General features: G+C 34.4%; 1 protein-coding gene across 4 annotated transcripts in view; it reads left to right on the top strand.

Annotated features, from left to right (window-relative positions):
* ADAMTS12 (ADAM metallopeptidase with thrombospondin type 1 motif 12) overlaps positions 1-15,242 on the top strand; it is a 510,414-nt gene that overhangs the window by 333,700 nt on the left and 161,472 nt on the right. For all 4 annotated transcript variants that reach the window (XM_074279497.1, XM_074279496.1, XM_074279499.1 and 1 more), the window contains 3 exons: positions 55-147; positions 1,092-1,237; positions 4,035-4,204. In XM_074279497.1, coding sequence (XP_074135598.1) covers positions 55-147; positions 1,092-1,237; positions 4,035-4,204 — 409 coding nt within the window. The remainder of the gene's footprint in view (positions 1-54; positions 148-1,091; positions 1,238-4,034; positions 4,205-15,242) is intronic.

Raw genomic sequence — 15,242 nt, 5'->3', positions numbered from 1 at the left:
TAGTAGGAATTGTAATTCTTATTACTAATGGCTGGGCCTTTCCTGGTTTCACAGAACATTTGCCAAACATTATGGTGCTCGGTGAAAGGTTCTTGCCGTTCAAAGCTGGATGCTGCTGCGGATGGGACAAGATGTGGAGAGAAAAAGGTGATGTTTTAGACTGTAGATGAAGACTAGAGGAACAGAGAATCCTGATCTTAAGGAAAAAGGTCACAGAAGATCAGTCAGTGTGCCCTGCGACTGAAAACAGTTCAGGCAGAGCACCTGGAGATAAGCATTTTCACTTCTGATACTCATTCTGGCATTTTCTAGTAGGAAGATGGAAAGAGAGGGAACAGTCCTCCATGCTACATTTAGCTGAATAACCTGTGGCCAAAGATTAGCATGAGTTTTATTATACACACATATATATATATATATATATATATATATATATATATATATATATATATATATATAAAACTCATACACACATATATAAATATCTATGTAAAATGCTAGCCTTCTGTAATATGAAGTCGGGGAAGAAGAGAGACAATTCAAAACAACAAAAAATGAAAGGAATTTTTGCATGGTTTCATATGAGAAAGAAAATTGATTTATTCTTTGCTGCAGAAGGTAAGGTTAAAAACAACAGGTTAGATTAACAAAAAAGCATTCCTTATTCATCAAAAAAAAAAAAAAAAAAAAAAAAAAGAATTGTTGAAGCCCTATCTCAAACAGTAGAGAGCTGCCCATGATTAGAAGCATGAATCAAATACTAGCTGACAACTTGTCAAGGGCATTCTAGAGGAGATCCCTGTACCACATGGGAAGTTGAATCAGGTGATATCTAAGAACTCTTTTAACTCTAATATTATGTGACTACGAAGGTCAAAACTCTCAAAGGGGACTCTCTTTAGCTTCTATTTCTCTGGTTTAGTTTTGAATTACTTGCCTCAAAAATTAGTGGCAAAAGCAAGGTCCTGAGTTTGAATTTCCCTGCTGTGAAGATATTTTTTTAGCTCCCATAGTGCTAAGTTTTTATTGCTGTGAGGTTGCCAACTTCCTGATCTATTTTCTCTTTTTTCCACTTCCTCTTGATCCCTCAGTGGTGTATGGCTGGCAAGTGTATCACAGTGGGAAAGAAACCAGAGAGCATCCCTGGAGGTTGGGGTCGCTGGTCACCCTGGTCACACTGCTCCAGGACCTGCGGGGCTGGAGTTCAGAGTGCAGAGAGACTTTGCAACAACCCTGAGTAAGTCTGCCCCTTATTTTTTCTCCATTTAAAAAAATGCCTTTGTGAGTATAATCCCTGTAATTCCAAGCTTTCTATCAAGTCAGTGATTCTCTTTTCTCAATCAAGAAAGAATCAAAAGGAATGACAAAGGACAATAAGAATTCATTGGCTTTGTGTTTGATTAGCTATTAGGCCTGCTTCCTAATATTTTGTTTTTATAGCTTGAACAATTAGGTCAGTTATCATTTTTATGGTTAAATTTTGAATTGACTTTTTATTTTTCTAATGTGCACATGTCCAACTGTAATGCTTTAGAATAGTTTCATTCACTTAGGGCAAAAAATATCTCTAGAGCCCATTGATGCAGAATTTATTTTTGCAAGAAAATTTTCTGCCTAATTTGATCTATCAGTGAAAATTTCTTAAGGGTACCTCCTGTATATCCTGATGTAACTGCTGAAATATTCAATAATATGGACTAACTGATATGATTTTAATAACTGAATTCTGAGTTTTCCAAATTTTTCACAGAATCCTTGATTTGTACAGATACTTGTTTGGGACAAGTGGATAAACAGAGGTCAGTGGGTTAGTTTTACCACTGGAAGCTTAGATTTATGGTAAAATTACTGATTTAAAAAATACTCTAAGTTTGTATGATGCTGGATCTAAATCCTTTCATTCTTTCTAGTTCCAAAAGATACTCTAATGCCTAGTATTAGTTCTTTTTGTACTAAAAAATAATCAAGTGCTACAGCAGAAAGGTGACAGTATATACTGTCACTCACAATCAGAAACTGAGGTTCATTTTGCTGTGACTTAGAAAAGAAAAAGCATGAACATTAAACAAATTTTATTACAAGTGCTCCAGCTCCACTAACTTTTTACTAATTAATTAATATGAAAACTTTACATCATTAAGAGATGACCTGGCTTAGTTTATAGAGAAGACTGATCTTGAAGTCTTTAATCTTTGGCATCAAGTTCTGCATCTGACATATTAAGGTAATTCCCACACAGGAAGTTCCCTTCACAAATGAAATTCTAGGGCCAAATCTACACCCAAAGAGAATACTGTGGGAACTGAGTGTGGACCACAATATAACATTTTCACTCTTTCTGTTGTATTGTTTTCTTTCTCAGTTTTTTTTTTCTTTCTTGATCTGATTTTTCTTGTGCAGTAAGATAACTATATAAATATGTATACATATATTTGATTTAACATATATTTTAACATATTTAACACATATTAGATGACCTGCCATCTAGGAGAAGGGATGGGGATAAGGAGGGGAAAATTTGGAAAAACAATGTTTTGTAAGGATCAATGTTGAAAAATTACCCGTGCATATGTTTTGTAAATAAAATGCTTTAATTAAAAAAAAAAAGAGAGAGAGAAATTCCAGGGCCAGATAATTTTTTAAAAATTGTGATTATTATCAGGATGATGATGATGATGACTATAGTGATAAATTTAATACTTCAGTTCAGACTTTAACTTGGTCCATGGACCCCATAGAGGTCCAGATAGATTTCAGGGAATCTATGAACTCATATGGGAAAAAGTATATCTTTATTTCAGTAAAATTGTTTTTTTTATCCTTTGTGTTTTATTTTATGCATTTAAAGTATTATTCTGAAAATGGTTCAGAGGCATAAAACTTCCAAAGGAGTCCCTGAGACAAAAAAGGTTAAGAACCTCTGCTCTACTGTTTCTCTGTAATACGAGGTAACCTTCATTTCTTGAAGGTTATACCAGTAAGGCACAAACTGTGGCATGTCCTTCCAACTTGGAAAACATCTGAGTAGAGGTGCAGCAATAGCTTGTATGGCTACAGTCTAAAGACTTACCTCTCTAAATTTAGTGTAGCCATCAGAGAATGATGTTTTTTATCCTGAAATTCATGAAACCCAAATACTGATGGGTAGAAGCGCTATTTGAAGGAGCATTCATATAATGGAATCATGCTTTTTAGGAATAATCATAGGTGGTGCAATTGAGAGATAGTTACTGAATTTGGAGTCAGAAAATTCCAAATCTTGCCTTAAATACTATCTATGTGACATTGGACAAGTCACTTAACTTTTCTTACAGTTTCCTCAATTGAAAAATGGGAAAATAATAACATCTAAGAGAATTATTGTGAAGATTAAGTGAAATAAATGTATTTATATCATTAAATACTTTCTTTTCTCCTCCCTTTCCTCTCCATCCTCGATGGTCCATTGGCTAAAAATTGGTATGAGAAAATGTCTTATACCAATTAGATAGATATAGATATGGACAATAGAGATAGAGAGTTGGAGATATAGATGGGTATAGTATAGATTCTATAAATGTGGATATAAATATAGACAATGTCAATGTGAATATATACATATATATATACATACATATTATATGTATATGTATATATATATTTTTTTCCATTTACTAATATTGAAAGTAGTAACTCTCTCTGTCAATGCAGATTGGCAACTTTTCTGTAACTTTTAATGTCAGAGTTGTCTTGGGGCATTGAAAAATCCAGTGCCTTCCCTGGATCACAATCAATGTGTCAGAGGAAACACTAAGGTTCAAGTTTTTCCGAAACCCAGGCAATGCTTTTATTTCACAATGTTTCTGGGTTATTATATATCATTATGTACTAAAGTGCTGAAAATATGCTGTAGAGAATTGGCCATTTAAAATAAGTGACTTTTGAAGGCGGAAGGAGACATGAATTTGGTAGAGAGTGAAAAATTCTGGATAATGCTTTTCACCAAAAAAAGTTCTATTTGAGGAAAATTTGAAAGCTCCTTGTTTCATTGGCAGACCCAAGTTTGGAGGGAAGTATTGCACTGGAGAAAGAAAGCGTTATCGCCTTTGCAACATCCACCCCTGCCGCATAGAAGTGCCAACGTTTCGGCAGATGCAGTGCAGTGAATTTGACACAGTTCCCTACAAAAATGAGTTCTACAATTGGTTTCCAGTTTTTAACTCAGGTAAGATATGATGAAAGTTAGCACATCCCATTTCCTGAGTTTTATCAATTCAAAAAACATATTTCGTTTTCATATTGCCTATGGCACCTGAACTATCAAATAGAAAAAATAAAATAAAATCATGAATCTAGTCCTCTAGGAATTAATAAAAGAAACAGGTAACTTTGACATGGATATATCAATCAGTCAGCAGTTCTTAGTTGTCCTGTACATTCAATGTTTGTTGAGGCGTACTGTGAAGGAGTTATAATGAACATATAAGATACAATCCCTACTCTCAAGGAGCATTCTCTTTCTCATACACACACACGTACATGTACGGTTTTATTTGTGCTTGTAAAAGGTAAATTTCACAAATGATATTCCTCATGATTGGGATGCTCACTAGTTGTTCAAGATATCATGATTGGTGGTATACTTAACGCTACAGTCATCAGAAATGATGAACTCAGCTGTCAGATTCTTAAACTCTTTGTCATTGATCTTTTCTGAGAACTCATTTCTTAGAGATGTGGGTCTTCTGGTAGCCAGGGAACTTGAATTTTATCCTCTTCAAAAGCTCAATTGCATATTATGTATTCTGAACCTTGATTCAGATGAACGTGATGATCTGGCTAATACACACATGGGTTACAGTGCCCTGAAGTTTTCCAAAGACTCTCTCCCCCCGTACTTTATATATTAGTTTAGAACCTATCAGTCCTGAACAGGAAAATATCTTATTAATGTGGATGACATGAAAGGGATGCAGTTGTACCCAGAAATGAAAGCCATCCCTGTCATAGCTCTTCACTTTGTACTTATTGACATAGATTTGAGAGAAATTCAGGGCTTCTGAACATTGCTGCTTGTATTCATCTAAAAAATACAGACACAAAATGGGAACTCATTCACTTTTGCTTTCTTTTTGTCAAGATATTGATTATCCTCAGCAAACTCTCTGCAAAAATGGAATTTTAGGTACAGTTTGTTCCTATACAGTAAGTATACCTTGCACTACCTTTAGCAGCAAATAGGATGATGACCTATGACAGCAGCATGATCAAGTGCTATGTCTTTCCCCAGAGAAGGAATTAATGAAACTTTTAAAACTAGCACATATGAATAGTGGGGGGGCGGGGAGGAATAAAGGCTTGGGTACTTGCTAATTCATCTCAGTAGTATTAGTTATACCTTTATATCATTAGTTATTCTATATATATATATACATATATACATATATATATATATGGAGGTATGGCCTGAAATATTCAGAGACAACTTTTTGGAGGAGGTCAAAGTGATAATGGGCTTCAAAGTGTTCATAGGGAGTGAGATGTGGATCAGTAGAGGGGGGAAGGAAAGTAGCTTAAGCAACATCACAAAATTGTAATGGAATGTGCTATACATGGAATTGGAGCAGTAGAAGAAATACTAAAAAAACAAATAATAAACCTTGGTAATGTTTGACTATAAAGTATATTCTATTTAGATTTTATAATTGAGATAGATATAAGGCAATTTCAGCAGTTCTGTGACCAGGAATAATGGCTCAGAGAAGCTTTCTGAAACTTGTGAACAGAGGAATGGACAGAAGTCTTTCCTATGCAAGGACAACAGTCTGAGAGCCAAAGGTCTTTAGCTACAGTATAAAAAATGCCTGTTATCCATAAGAAGTAAGTTCCTGCTGATATTGGAATGAGTTAGGAGAGATTCCCATTTGCCTAGATGTGATCCTTACTGAAGGTGAAATAGGTGGTTTTTTCCAGGTCCTTGTCAACTCCTGGTACCTGACTTTATAGCTGCTGAAAATGCACTTGGAAGGATATGAGAAAAAAAAATTTTAATTATTAGCAAAAGAATAAAAGTTGCATGCCTGAAGTTTGAAATGAGTGGTGTGGCATTTGAGAGGCTGTGGTATAGTGAGAAGATCATTGTATTTGAGCTCTAAAGATATGCATTTAAATACTGGCACACATACTGAACCACACAAATCTGTGTGGAGTTTGCCAACTTATTTATTGAATTATTTTATTCCTCTCTTTCCTCATATATACACTACTGATAATATCTACACTTTCTACTTCTCAGGTTGGTGGTGAGCAAGGCACTTTAAAAACTGGTATACTCTACAGAAATACCAGTCATTAATTCATGTTCTCTTTTCTACTAACTTTCTATCTGAAATAGATTTTATAAAGTATATAGTTGTCAAGGTCAACATCTGCCTCTCTGACAAAGAACCATCCATTCATACTTTTGGTTTAAAATCTCATGTATCTTTCTGAGATGTGTGTCTGAATTCTGGGAAACACATGTAATCTAAATACCTGAGAACCCCAAATAACAAAAACTAATATCCTTTTCCAAATGGTCATTGCCTGATCTTCAGTCACAGACTTGTGGTATGTCCTTGATGATGAAAGTGCTGATGGGAGTGTGGAACTTTTCCCTCACAGTTTTGAGGGATACTCAAGAGTGTTCTTTAATGCACATTGTCTTTTATTTTCAGAGTTGCTTCTGATGCTTGCCCTCCCTAGAGACATTTCTAAAGTGCTTTTTCAAAACTACAAAATATTTTACATATAGGGATTGGATTGGTGAATTAATTGATATCAAGTGAAATTTTGCATGTAAAGTTGGGGGAGTGGAAGGAAGAAGGGGTATGGATCTAATTTTTTCCATCATGATAAATATTTTTATATCAAAACTCTGAACAACAGTGCAGATTGGCAACTGCTCCATTACTAAGTTTCACTTAGAATTGAAAAAGGTTGTGGTCATGCAATTAACATGTGTAAAAAGTGGTACCTGAATAGGGTTTTTTTTTAAATCATTTCATAGCTAGCCCTGTATCTTCTCTCCCGTGACCAGTTTTGCCAACAAGGAAACTGAAGTAGAAAGCTTAAAAGTCATAAGCAAATAGGTGTTAGAGGCAGGATTAGAATCCAGAATTCTCTAGGATGCTACTAGAACTCTTCTGCTAATGATATAATAATAAATGGGTTAATATTAATGACAAAGTATCAATAACACATTTCTAAATTGTGATTTTCTTTAATTCACAACCATGAAGCATCACTAGAAGCATAATATAGTGGCAACCAGATGGGTTTTTGAAGTATCAGGCAGTTTGGATTCAATGGAAACATTGAAGTTTCATAAATGTGAGCTAATCCAATTTCCTGCTTTTATTCAATTTTGGGTATGGCATATAATTGTCCACCTACATTTCCTGACAAAAACACACACACTGATGGAATAATTTGATAGGCTCTTTATCCAATTGGATGTTATAATCTGGACACTTGGTATTTTATCTACTTTGTTTTGATTTTTGAAAGATATATGATAAGAATTCAAGAATGTTATTCACACATACATATCTATCTATATATGTACATACACATGAAAATATATGCGTATATATACACACATATACATATATACGTATATAGACAAGTAGATAAATATGATTTATAACATGGGAATCTTGGATTTGGGGAGACAATTCTAATTTTTAGGTTAACATTATGGAGGTTAAACCTTCCTTCCCACAATACATCTTTTAGTGCTGGTGTCCAAGATAGACTATTGGCCCTTACATATGATTCACTGTGGTTGCACTTTCAACATAATGGTCTCATGTGAGAATTTTAATAATCTATTTTTAAATTATCATGAAACTCTAAAATAGTGGCCTAGTCTCTCTGTACCTCAGCTTCCTCAACTATGAAATGGGATTAATAACTCCTTTCCTGCTTATCCCACGAGAGGTTATCATGAAATTAAAACAAAATAAGGAGTTTGAAAATACTTTTCACTTTAATAATTCAACTCAATGAGATATTCATTATGCTTCTCATACAATGGAAAGTATTGATGGCAGACACTGGGAATACTAGGGAAAAAATGAGAAGAAAATCTGCTAGAAGCTTGTTTTCTATTAAGAATTGGAGTGAAGATGACACAACATGTAAACAAACAAAGAATGTATCAATAAAGTTATTTGTGGAGGAGAAAACATTAACCATTGGAGCAATCAAAAAGGCTTCATGAAAGAGGCAGTATTTAGGATTTAGAAAAGAAGAGTTAGAGGAGTATATTTTAAGACAAGGGATGTTCTGTGTTAGTGTAGTGTGGCAGGAAATGGGATGATGAGTACAGAGAGTAATTAGCATTCCAGTTTGGCTAGGGCATGGAATACAGGAAAGGGAGCAAAGTGAAAAATGACTGCAAAAGTTATTGCAGAATTACAGTATTCCAGAGATGGACAAGACCACAGAGAATACCTTATACATGAATGCCTATTAGAGTACATCCGACATGTGGCCAATCAGCCTTTGCTTTGGGATTTCTAGTAGGGAGGATGTCTACTCTCTCAGGAAACAGCCCATTAGACTTTGGGGATAACTTAGTAACAGTCTAACAATAGTTAGTAACTGATTTCAAGTCTTAATTTACCTCTTTGGAACTTCTACCCCAGTTGTACTACTTCTTAGCTCAGAGGCCAAACAGAACAAGTCCATTTCTTCTTCTTTGAAACAACCCTTTAAATGTCAATAGAGAACCATTATTTCTCATCTTAGTCTTCTCTAAAATAAACGTTCCCAATTTTATCCCCATAGGACATTATCTCAAATGTCTTCATTATTTTGACTTCTATCTTCCCTTCTATGTGTTTTGTGCATAAATAATAAGAAGAATAAATTAATAATGTCTAATATATGTGGTTTTAAAAAAAATTCATTCATTCAGTATCATTAATTCTTAACATATATTCCCCAACTCAACAAAATATTGCAAATGTGGTCTGATCACTTTCTCTATTCTTGGAAGCTCTGCTTCTCTTAACTTAACACAGCCTAAGATCTCTTTAATTCTTGGCTTTTATATCACACTTCTAACACTCAGGAATCTTTGATGATTTTGGCAGTAGTGAAGATGATGACTGAAGAAAGAGATAATGGAATAAGGGAAACTAATTAGGAAGCTATTGTAATAGTTCAGCTAACAACACCAAATCTTTTATAGATTATTGTGTAGCCCAGTCTTTCCCACATTGTACTTGTAAGATATTCTTCTTAAATTTAAATGTAAAACTTTACATGGTGTCTTAGCAGATTGCCTATTTTTCATTCAATACAATTTTTTAGCCTGTCAAGATATTTTTTGGATCCTAACTCTCTCAATCTTTGTGTTAGCTATCTCTCTGTTTTGTTTAGATTAGATAAGGCTTCAGACTTTCTTTATCAGAGAAACTAATAAATATGTTAAATAGCATTGGGTCAAAAAACAACATTGAATTAAAAACAGATCTCTGAGGCACTTTGGTTGAGTTGTTGTTTAGTAACCTTTCAGTCTTGTTCAAGGATTAATGGTTCCATTTGGGGTTTTCTTAACAGAGGCTCTGAAATAACTTGCCATTTCTTTCTTCAGCTCATTTTTCAAATGAGAAAACAGAAACAAAGAGGATTAAGTGACTTCCTAATAAGTGTCTGAGTCTGGATTTGAACTAAAATCTTTCTGACTCCAGGCCTCGTGCTCTATCCATTGTACCACTTAGTTGCCTTTATTTTATTGGAGACTTCCTTTTAAATTGTTAGAGATTGTTAGAATTAGAGAGACTGAACTGATTATTTAATTTCTGTAGGGAATTCCTAAATGAGGAAACTCCTATCAATGCAGGTTTCTCTGTAATTTGGTCAGGACTTAAAGCCAAATTTTCCTGGATTCAAATCTAACTTTTCTATTCACTATATCCTGACATTCTAAATTTTACTACCATTTCACTCTGGGACATTCCTTCTCCAGGCTGATCTCCTTCTTCTATTGATGAGTCCCTCTTATAGCCTCTATTTTAATTGAACAAAGGGCTAACCTTCATCCATCTCTTCAGTCTGCTTCTCTTTTTTTATCTTTTAAATTTTTTTATTGAAGCTTTTAATTTCAAAACATATGCAAGGATAATCTTTCAATAATGACCTTTGCAAAATCTTGTTTTCCAATTTCTTCGCTTTTCCTTCCCCAACCTCTTCCTTAGGTGGTAAGTAATCCAGTATCACTCTGCTTCTCGAGACCCAGCATATAACATTGTATCTAAAGCATGGTTGACACTTAATAAATAACTTATTTTCTATTGGCTATATGATGCTACTTTCTTTTTTTTAATTATTTTTTATTATATTTTTTTATAATATCCCTTATATTCATTTTTCCAAATTATCCCCCCCTCTCTCTACTCCCTCCCCCTGATGACAGGCAATCCCATACATCTTACATGTGCTACAATATAACCTAGATACAATACATGTGTGTAAATATCATTTTCTTGTTGCACAATAAGCATTAGATTCCGAAGGTACATGTAACCTGGGCAGACAGACATTACTGCTAACAATTTACATTCACTTCCTAGTATTCCTTCTCTGGGTGTAGTTATTTCTGTCCATCATTGATCAACTGGAAGTGAGTTGGATCTTCTTTATGTTGAAGATTTCCACTTCCTTCAGAATACATCCTCATACAGTATTGTTGTTGAAGTGTATAGTGATTTTCTGGTTCTGCTCATTTCACTCAGCATCAGTTAATGTAAGTCTCTCCAAGCCTCTCTGTATTCCTCCTGCTGGTCATTTCTTACAGAGCAATAATATTCCATAACCTTCATATACCACAATTTACCCAACCATTCTCCAACTGATGGACATCCATTCATCTTCCAGTTTCTAGCTACAACAAAAAGAGCTGCCACAAACATTTTGGCACATACAGGTCTCTTTCCGCTCTTTAGTATTTCTTTGGGATATAATCCCAGTAGTAGCACTGCTGGGTCAAAGAGTATGCACAGTTTGATAACTTTTTGGGCATAGTTCCAAATTGCTCTCCAGAATGGTTGGATTCTTTCACAACTCCACCAACAATGTATCAGTGTCCCAGTTTTCCCACATCCCCTCCAACATTCATCATTATTTGTTCCTGTCATCTTAGCCAATCTGACAGGTGTGTAGTGGTATCTCAGAGTTGTCTTAATTTGCATTTCTCTGATCAGTAGTGATTTGGAACACTCTTTCATATGAGTGAATATAGTTTCAATTTCATCATCTGAGAATTGTCTGTTCATATCCTTTGACCATTTATCAATAGGAGAATGGTTTGGTTTCTTATAAATTAGGGTCAATTCTCTATATATTTTGGAAATGAGACCTTTGTCAGAACCTTTACTTTTAAAAATATTTTCCCAATTTGTTACTTCCCTTCTAATCTTATTTGCATTAGTTTTGTTTGTACAGAAACTTTTTAGTTTGATGTAATCAAAATCTTCTGTTTTGTGATCAATAATGATCTCTAGTTCTCCTCTGGTCATAAATTCCTTCCTCCTCCACAAGTCTGAGAGGTAGACTATTTTCTGTTTCTCTAATCTATTTATTATCTCATTCTTTATGAGATAATCATGGACCCATTTTGATCTTATCTTGGTATATGGTGTTAAGTGTGGATCCATATCTAATTTCTGCCATATTAATTTCCAGTTTTCCCAACAGTTTTTTCCAAATAATGAATTTTTATCCCTAATGTTGGTATCTTTGGGTTTGTCAAAGATTAGATTGCTATAGTTGTACCCTTTTTTGTCCTTTGTATCTAATCTGTTCCACTGATCTACCAGTCTATTTCTTAGTCAATACCAAATGGTTTTGGTGACTGCTGCTATATAATATAGCTTTAGATCAGGTGCACTTAGACCACCTTCCTCTGAGTTTTTTTTCATTAGTTCCCTTGCAATTCTCGACCTTTTATTCTTCCATATGAATTTTGTTGTTATTTTTTCTAGGTCATTAAAATAGTTTCTTGGGAGTCTGATTGGTATAGCACTAAATAAATAGATTAGTTTGGGGAGTATTGTCATCTTTATTATATTCGCTCGGCCTATCCAAGAGCACTGAATGTCTTTCCGATTATTTAAATCTGACTTTATTTTTGTGACAAGTGTTTTGTAATTTTTTCATATAATTCCTGACTTTTCTTTGGTAGATGGATTCCCAAATACTTTATACTCTCAACATTTGTTTGGAATGGAATTTCTCTTTGTATCTCTTGCTGTTGCATTTTGTTGGTGATATATAAAAATGCTGAGGATTTATGTGGATTTATTTTGTATCCTGCCACTTTGCTAAAATTCTGAATTATTTCTAGTAGCTTTTTAGCAGAGTCTTTGGGGTTCTCTAAGTATACCGTCATGTCATCTGCAAAGAGTGATAGTTTGATTTCCTCATTTCCTACTCTAATTCCTTGAATCTCTTTCTCGGCTCTTATTGCCTAGGCTAGCATTTCTAGTACTATATTGAATAGTAATGGTGATAGTGGGCAACCTTGTTTCATTCCTGATCTTACTGGGAAAGGTTGCAGTTTATTTCTATTGCATATTGTGCTTACTGACGGTCTTAAATATATGCTCCTGATTATTCTAAGGAATAGTTCATTTATTCCTATACTCTCAAGAGTTTTTAGTAGGAATGGATGTTGGATTTTGTCAAATGCTTTTTCTGCATCTATTGAGATGATATATGATGCTACTTTCAAATTAATATGGAGTCATTGGTTAATATTTTTTTTTGAGCCAGGCCATTCAACCACTTTTGAATCCATTTAAATGCATTCTTATCTAGCCTACAAGAATAGTAGGAGATACTTTGTCACAGTCTTTAATAAAATCTAGGTAAAATATGACAATATTTCTCTAATCTAATAGTTTCTTAATCTTATCAATGATGAAAGCAGACAAGTTGAAGCTAAATTGTAAAGTACCTTAAATTGCCAAGTACAGTTTTACTTACCTTTATACATAATAGGAAGTCCCTGTAAATTTTTGATCAGGGAAGTGATTTATTTGGTCAGACTTATATTTTAGGAAGATGATTTTGACCACAGAGTAGACAATGACTGAAGAGTGATAGAGATGAAAGAAGAGAAACCAATTTGGAAGCCATTTCAATAGTCCTTCTAAGAGACAATGAGGTTTGAACTAAGGTGATAGATGCCTAACTGGAGAGCAGGACATTGGATAAAAGAGATATTGTAGAAATTGACAAGACTTTGAAACTGATTTGATGTTTGAGTCAGGATGAGAAAATTGAAAGAATGAGGATGACTTCATCATTATGAGCCTGTTTAACTAGGGCAGTGTTAGTACTCTTAACAAAAATAAGGCATTGGAAGGAGAGATGCGGTTTGGATTTGTAGTCTTAAATCCACAAAGGGAAGTAAGATAATAGAAGTATTGAAATGAAAAACTTACCCAGTAGTGTTAAAGCTTTACATAGTAGATATGTTATCAGAATTTGACTTTGGATATGGATTGTATTAGGGGTTATGTTTAATTCTTAAATTTTGTGACTATAATTCACATAGTTGTTTTGATTAAATTTGAAACAGGGAAAAATACTTCTATATTTTAGATAAAAGACAGATTGCATTATTCTTTTTTCTTTGCATTAAGCTTTTTTGTACTTATTAAGACTGGAACTGTATTCAAATATAAGGGAATTAAGCTAAACACCACATTGTCAACCCACATTATGCTTATATTAAGCCATTTTCCATTATCTCCTAGACTCTTTATATAGTCTTTTCATATTCCACTGAGTCACTGTGTGATCTAGGGCAAGTGACTTTGTCTCTATGAACCTCATTTATAAAATGAAGGCACTGAAGAGCACCAAATGAACTCCAGGGACCTTTCTAATGCTGAGATTCTCAGATTTTGTAGTTTGACCACTATTGGCTTATTACCTCACCTAAGTAACTGCTGTGTGTGTGTGACTTTTATCAGCACAATTTATTTTCCTCTCCCATCTCTTTTCAGCCTGCTTCACATGGTGGTCACATACATAGAAAAAGGAAAACATGATGGATTTAAATCATATTACATATGATTTAAATTTCTGATTTTTCACTACCATAGCTTTCCTTTAGAAGCTTCTCGGAGCCTAAAATAAATATGACCACATGATTCTAGAAGGAGTTGGATGGGACCATCCGATCCAATCTCCTCATTTTGCAGAAGGGCAAAGTGGATGGGCTTAGGTCACATAGCAATTATTAAATTTTCCTATTTATTGAGTCAAAATGTTAATAGCTTTAACTAAGTGACTGTTTATGAGTGTTCCTTTGATCTCCTCAATGGTCATTGAAAGAAAAGCAAACCTTATTAGTTCTTAGTGAATGAAATTTATTCTCTCTTCTATCCTTTGTTAGGAAATGACAGGTATCTGTACTGGGTGCTTTGAGTTTCCTGGAATTTTTCTCTCCATAGAAATGTTGTTTTTTTTTTCTTTAACGGTGTGCCTTATTTACCATCATTTAGGCAAATGACTTTTCTCATCTTCTGATTGCCATTCAGACCTGCTGGTGCTTGTTACTATTAACCTTTCCAAGAAAGATTAAATTTGGAGCTACTGCAATGAGGTTATAGACTTCTCCTAACAGATTATCAAGAATTGGCCATATGGAATAGGATAATGGGGAAAATGGTAATAGTGCTGTGTATTTATGTAGTAAAAATGATTCCTTTTGTGAGGCATAGTTAAGGACCTCAGGGATCCCTATGTTTCACAAAACATCTTGTACTTTAGGAATCCTGGACCTTTGGAGGACATAAAGTCACAATGATGGGTAGGAGTTTAGAGAGCATTCAGTTATGGAAATATATTGAGGTCTCCCTTGTTCCCTCTTTGGGCTTTCTATTACAAAATAATATTAGGGATTTGCTATAGACTCACATCTTTGGCCTTCTATTTGGGCAATGTTTATTTCCTTCTTTCTTTTCCTCCTTCCCTCCTTCCCTCCCTCCTTTGCTCTCCTCCTTCCTTTTTCCTTCCTTCCTTCCTAGATCAAAGAGTATATAGTTTAATAGCCCTTTGGACATAGTTCCATATTGCTTTCCAGAATGGTTGGATCAGTTCACAACTCTACTTACAATGTATGTGTCCAATTTTCCCACATTTCCAACATTTATCATTGTCTTTTCTTGTCATCTTAGGCAATCTGAGAGGTGTATAGTGGT

This window comes from Sminthopsis crassicaudata, chromosome 1 (assembly GCF_048593235.1).
Source record: "Sminthopsis crassicaudata isolate SCR6 chromosome 1, ASM4859323v1, whole genome shotgun sequence".
In the NCBI taxonomy this organism is placed as follows: Eukaryota; Metazoa; Chordata; class Mammalia; order Dasyuromorphia; family Dasyuridae; genus Sminthopsis; species Sminthopsis crassicaudata.
This window is presented reverse-complemented; position numbering and strand designations above follow the sequence as displayed.